At 38.9% G+C, this 5,925-nt stretch overlaps 1 protein-coding gene across 4 annotated transcripts in view; it reads left to right on the forward strand.

Moving 5' to 3' along the window:
- The window catches only part of LOC115236633 (carbonic anhydrase 2), a 16,813-nt gene extending 11,272 nt beyond the window's left edge, over positions 1-5,541 (forward strand). For 2 of the 4 annotated variants that reach the window (XM_029809217.1, XM_029809220.1), the window contains 2 exons: positions 1,210-1,324; positions 3,289-3,952. In XM_029809217.1, coding sequence (XP_029665077.1) covers positions 1,210-1,324; positions 3,289-3,653 — 480 coding nt within the window. In that variant the 3' untranslated portion in view covers positions 3,654-3,952. The other 2 variants (XM_029809219.1, XM_029809218.1) reach the window with 2 other exon arrangements.
- The last annotated feature ends 384 nt before the right edge of the window (positions 5,542-5,925 follow it).

Raw genomic sequence — 5,925 nt, forward strand, 5'->3', positions numbered from 1 at the left:
TATATATATATATATTAATTTATATCTCTTAGAGATAGAAATTTATATCTCTCAAAGAGAGATATAAATATAAGAGAGATATAAATTTATATCTCAGAGAGAGACATTAAATTAGACTTGATATGTTAACTCACGTCGAGTCTTTGTGTAAACGTGTCAGATGATACGCGCGGAAGCCGCACCTTATTTTGCAAGGGATTCTAATTCGGTTATGTCGGCAAGCCATGTATTTACTGTTACTTAAGCTTTTTTAGACAAGACAAGCGAATCGCGCAAACGGAATCCATAACCGTGCGTTGGAGGTATTATCACCAATTGCCGTCGAATGGTCGATTATGTAAACACGCGAGACGCGTCCGGGGACACATAATTATACGGTCGTCGTATCGAGCACGAAATACAATACGTATACGTTTCTGTCAAGCACAAGACCAGCGACGCCCGTTATCGTTTTTGCGCGGAAAAAATAATTTCCGCTTTGCGCAATATTTTGTGTTCAACATTTGGGTCGCAGCTCGCGATAATCCCGTGAAAAGAGATGGCGATGTATCCGCGGCGATTAGAAAATTAATTCTACGCGCGTAAATAATGTTATTTTTTTATTTATTGTTAGAATCGCGAAAATAGACGCGTCACGACTTCGAGACACAAAAAAACACGTCGATATTTCCATTTCTCGCGAAATACCGCGATTATCTCTTACGTAAGGTCACACTGCAGTTTCCTGATACGTCACGCGTGAGGAACGTACGTATCGTAAAGAAATTTATGCGCCACGTGTAATGGCAATAACGTGTCAGACAATTCGAAAAATGTCGTTACGCAATCGATAATCAACGTTGGCTCGATATGTCGAGCGTTTTTATAGGTCCTCCTACATTTACGTTGCTTCCGAACCGTTTGACAATTTCCCGAACATTATCTCTTGGTCGCTTAAAAGTATTCCAGGGACTAGGTAGGGAAACTTATGAAGTCCGAGATAATTTATTAAACTTCTTGTCGGTTCCACGTATTTGAGGACACGGATAAATTTTACGGAACGCATAAATCTGAGACGCCTTGACGTATAATTATTACGCTGATTGCAAGATAATTGAAAATGAAAATGAATGTTTATTTCAGCGAGAGCGACGTTATGTCTTGTGAAACTCGATTGTTTGCCAAAATATCTTTGTAATGTTTTTTTCTTTTTTTTTTTTTTGCTTGCAGGTCGGCAAGACCCATGAAGAAATGGACAAGATCGCGCGCCTGCTGCCGTACGTCTCGCACAAGGACGAGGTCGTAGAAATTACGGAACCTATTGACCCTGGTAAACTCCTTCCCGGTATGTTAACATCGTACGATGCAATTTAGTGAATTGTCTCTTTGATCAGATATTCCGTCTACATAGTGATACATAGTGTCCGTGATCCATGTCCTTGTTGTTTCGCTTGCAATATTCAATCGTACCGGTAGTTGGAACTTGTTTGTGAAAGTCGATTCGGTAATAGTCCATAACAGGTGTAATGGTCCTGATCTAATCAATTGATCCGGGGCAAGAAAATTACGAAATTAAGTTGAAATTCGATTTACTTAATTTATCTGATTTACATATCTTTGTATACACTCATGACCAATTTATAAAACGCTACTTCCTTAAATTGAATCAGTAAAAATGTCATTAATTAATGATTCCACCAAAGACAATTAATATTTAAATTCAGAATTGTATGCATATCATTTCTTTACTCTCAAATGTGATAAATTCACACAAAAAATGAACAAGTATGGCTCTTGTTTCAAAAATTAAGATATTTCTTTAACAAAATTATTATCAGTATTTATCATATAGATATAATAATAATATATATAAGATGCATTTCATAAAATGTTGCTCATTGAAACCCACCACCACAAATTGATTACTTTTAACGAAATTTAATTAATTTCGTTGTCCTTGATAAACACTGATTCCATTTAAGAGAATAACAATGCTAAAATAACAGAGAGAGAGAGCAATCGCGCGTCCCCGAAGCATCTACGGGTTCTTTGTCACGGTAGCCGTTATCATTTTATTTTTAACGATGTTTATCGCGTGTGCTTCCGCATTAACATTACTAACCAAGTTTCTCCCGCATTTTCGCGCCACGCAGTGCGCGGCGGACGAGCCGGCACGCAGAGATGCGTGAATCCGTGCATGCGCTGGGCCGATCGAATCATACCACGACACGAGAATAAATGGGACTTCCAAGGTTCGTATCGCCTTGGAGAGAGAGAGAGAGAGAGAGAAGGAGAGCTGATACAAGAGAAAGAGATGCTGCGCGTTCCTCTCGCTTCTTTTCGCAGCATCGCCTCTTGGAAAAAGCTTTACTATTTTCAAGCAACCGATTTCCCGAAGCCCTGCATGTCGACGCACCACCGTCGAATGGACGCATGTTAGGATTCGTAATCGATATTTCTTTTTCACGCTCCAAGATAAAAAGACGTATTTATCATCTGAAGATGAATTTTTTGCAAGGCATATTTCTTTATGGATTTTTGCAGACGATTTATTAAAGTTTTTTCAATTTGTGTGATAAGATATGGTATGTGTTTATCTGTATTGAATAGCACATATATACGTTAGTGTCCTCGCAATTTAATCTTGATTAAAATGCACCAAATTGTTTTTTTTATATTTCGTAAATGTCATAATATTATATTTGCATGTTTTATATTTCTTTTTTTTTATATGTGTAGTATTTTTATGTGCGTAGATCTTTATCCAGATATTACCTCCGATGTCCTCATTAATGCTACTTATCGATATTATTTCGGAGAAATGTCTGTCGAGTGACACCGATGACACCGAAAGATAAGACAATGAAGAGTTCACACTTATATAAAAAACATTGCTTTCTCGAAGAACAATACATTAATCAAATTGTCTATTCTCGAGATAGTTTCTGCTCTTATTAAACTTTCATTCGTACGATATATGTGGCAGAAATATTCTCGTAACTTGAAACATTATTACAATGAGAGAATCGATTTCGAGATATTTCTAAATTAAATTCAATGTGATAGTAATTTCGAAATTAATTTTGCTACATCGCATTGGAAGACAATAATGGATACATAAATCAGCATACAATGTACGATTAAAATTTGTCGCGCTAAAACTTTATTAAACGTTATTATTGATATAAACGATCATTTTGATACACATCTATACATTTCTTCATCGCGTCGCTTTAATTGTCAGCTTAAAAGTTGGTCGTTTTAATTAGTCGCAAATAATTTTAAATTTTCTTTTCTCTTCTGGCTCAGACGATAACGGCTACTGGACGTATCTGGGCTCGCTAACGACGCCGCCGTGCAACGAGAGCGTCACTTGGATCCTCTTCAAAAAATACATCGAAGTGTCCCATCATCAATTGAACATTTTCCGTAATCTGCGGAAGTTCCCACGCGGCGAGGAGTGCCCGTGTCACGAGAATCACGGAGCGGTAAGCTTTCGCGCGAGAGAAAATGTATCACTCGGTATCGTAACCTTTTCCCTATTCATATCCTTCATCGAAACTTTTCATACAAGGGCGACGACATCTTTTCCTCATTTAAACGGAAATTCCAATGATTCCCCGTATCGCTTTCCATACGTTCCCCCGCGCTTCCTCTCCTCGTTTGATAAATGAACGCCAATGAATGGCGATGAACGTGACGACGAACGCCTTTGCGGCGCCGCGATTACCATTTTCCAGCCGCGAGATACATATCTCGCTTTTCTTTTTTCTCCTTTTTTTCTCGCCCGATATACACGAAAGTACCGAGTGGAGCTGTATGATGTGCGGCTATATTTAGGCGTCCGCAGGACGTCGATGATCGCGAAACGTCGTCTCGACGACGGAGCGGGAATGTATTTCGAATCGACGAAGACACGCCACGCGACACACCTTCGTTTTTTTTAACACCGATCTTTTTTCTTCTCTGTCCCCCGTTGCAGGTGATCAACAACTTCCGCCCACCGATGCCGCTGGGAAATCGCGTCTTGCGGGAGTGCGGTAGCTTCTAAGGTTTGTCTCTCTCTTCGCCTGGGAAATAAAAAGGAAATAAAAAAGGAGGAAAGGAGAGGGCAGGGATGATCGTCAAGCACCTCTTTATTTTTGCGGATCATCGACCCCGAAGCGACGACTAATACAGTCGCTATCGAACGACAGCGTTCAACGTGCCTTTGGATTAACCAACGAATATACTCGCGTTACGTTTCGCGAGGAGCCTTCGTTGTTTTCTCGTAATTAAGTTGCATCGCATGCGTAATCGGTTCACTTGTGTTGAGAGAAAAACTTTTGCGGCGAGAAAAAAATTCCTGTCATTCTATGAAAAAATGAATTGAGAATATTTGATAGCTTTAACTTTTTAACTCTTCAACGACGAGCTCGACGTATCCTACATTATTTGACACGATTACGCGATAAGTTGTAGATCGTAGAATGTAGAATTGGCACCATTATTAAACGTATCTCGGAATCATCGCGACTTTTGTGTAGTGTATCGTAAATCAGAAGCGCTGTTTATACAAAAATCGCATTACACTCGTCTTTACGAAAATGTCGAACATCGGTGTCCACGTTTTAAAAGACGTCTTGCATAGATATGCTACTCTCGTTGAACTCGTCGAAAGACTAATTTTAAATACAAATTAAGTAATATATTTCTGACCAATCGGATGTTTTTTAACGGTGGAGATACAAAGTCTCAACAAGAGAATATAAAAAAAATACATTCGTTACTTTTTATTGGACGCAATGACAGATAATTAACGATCGTGTTTTTTGGGATATCTCTGCTGCGGCAATGTCGTCAATTGAATCTTCTGCGTATTTAGAACATAATATCTGAACATATTATCGCGTCCCTGAACCAGCCGAAATAAAATGGACTGTAATTTTAGTCGTCGTTCATTCAAAAATTCTTTAGGTTCGATTAAAAGAATCTTTTTTTGCGAAAGCAATTATTTTAAATCGCTTGTGTGTCAGAGATGATAAATCTTTGACGGAGAACGTCACGGTCAGGGATATCCTGTATAGTAGCTACTAATAAGCGTGTGTAACAATTTAATTTTTTAATTCAAGTGCAATTATGAGTGAAACGTAGAATAACAAGCGTTTGCTTTTCGCGCCTTGGGGAATCGTAGCTTTCGTTAATTAGAAACTGTCGCTTGTGCAACACTCGCGCGGCTACGAAGAAATATAAGGGGATGTGCCTACGCGCGTGCGTACGTGAATACGCATCATTTTGGCGATAGAGGATAAGACGGGTAAATAATCGCGAATATGGCTCCACCGCAACGCGTCTCATTATATCGCCACAAATGTTAGATTAATGTACAATAATGGGCAAGATGTATAATTTTTATGTATATCCGTGATAAAATCAAATTCTGTTCGATCTCGATCCGTCCTCGGGGCCATCAGTCATCGACCAGATTCGCTTCCGCAAATCGGCGCGACGTACTACGGGTACAATGATCCTTGTATATGTATGGATGCTATACGTTATATATTATACGTGACTTTTAAAGAATAGCCGTCGTATTTATTATAAAGCAGTGCCTACAATTGCTGACGCGCGAGAAATGTAAGATACCCGAAGATAGAGTACGACTCTTCATTCACAACCGTGCTTGTGTATATAGACTCTACGTTTACGAGAGTAAATCCAACATGATATAATTGCATTGCGCAAGGTTTATTGCACGCGCATCACTGATGCAACAAGTGAGATGCTGATGCCACTGTCACAGCGGCTTTTATCGCCGATGTTACTTTAAGATGTATAGCAACAGGTGACAATTGGTATACAACACAGATGAGTTGAAGAGATGAGATAATTTTTTCTGCCGATTCAAGGTTTCTCTCAGAGAGAATGACAGAAAATATATATTATATATATGTATATATTAATTCT

Source organism: Formica exsecta, unplaced genomic scaffold, assembly GCF_003651465.1.
Source record: "Formica exsecta isolate Colony F162 unplaced genomic scaffold, ASM365146v1 scaffold258, whole genome shotgun sequence".
NCBI lineage: Eukaryota > Metazoa > Arthropoda > Insecta > Hymenoptera > Formicidae > Formica > Formica exsecta.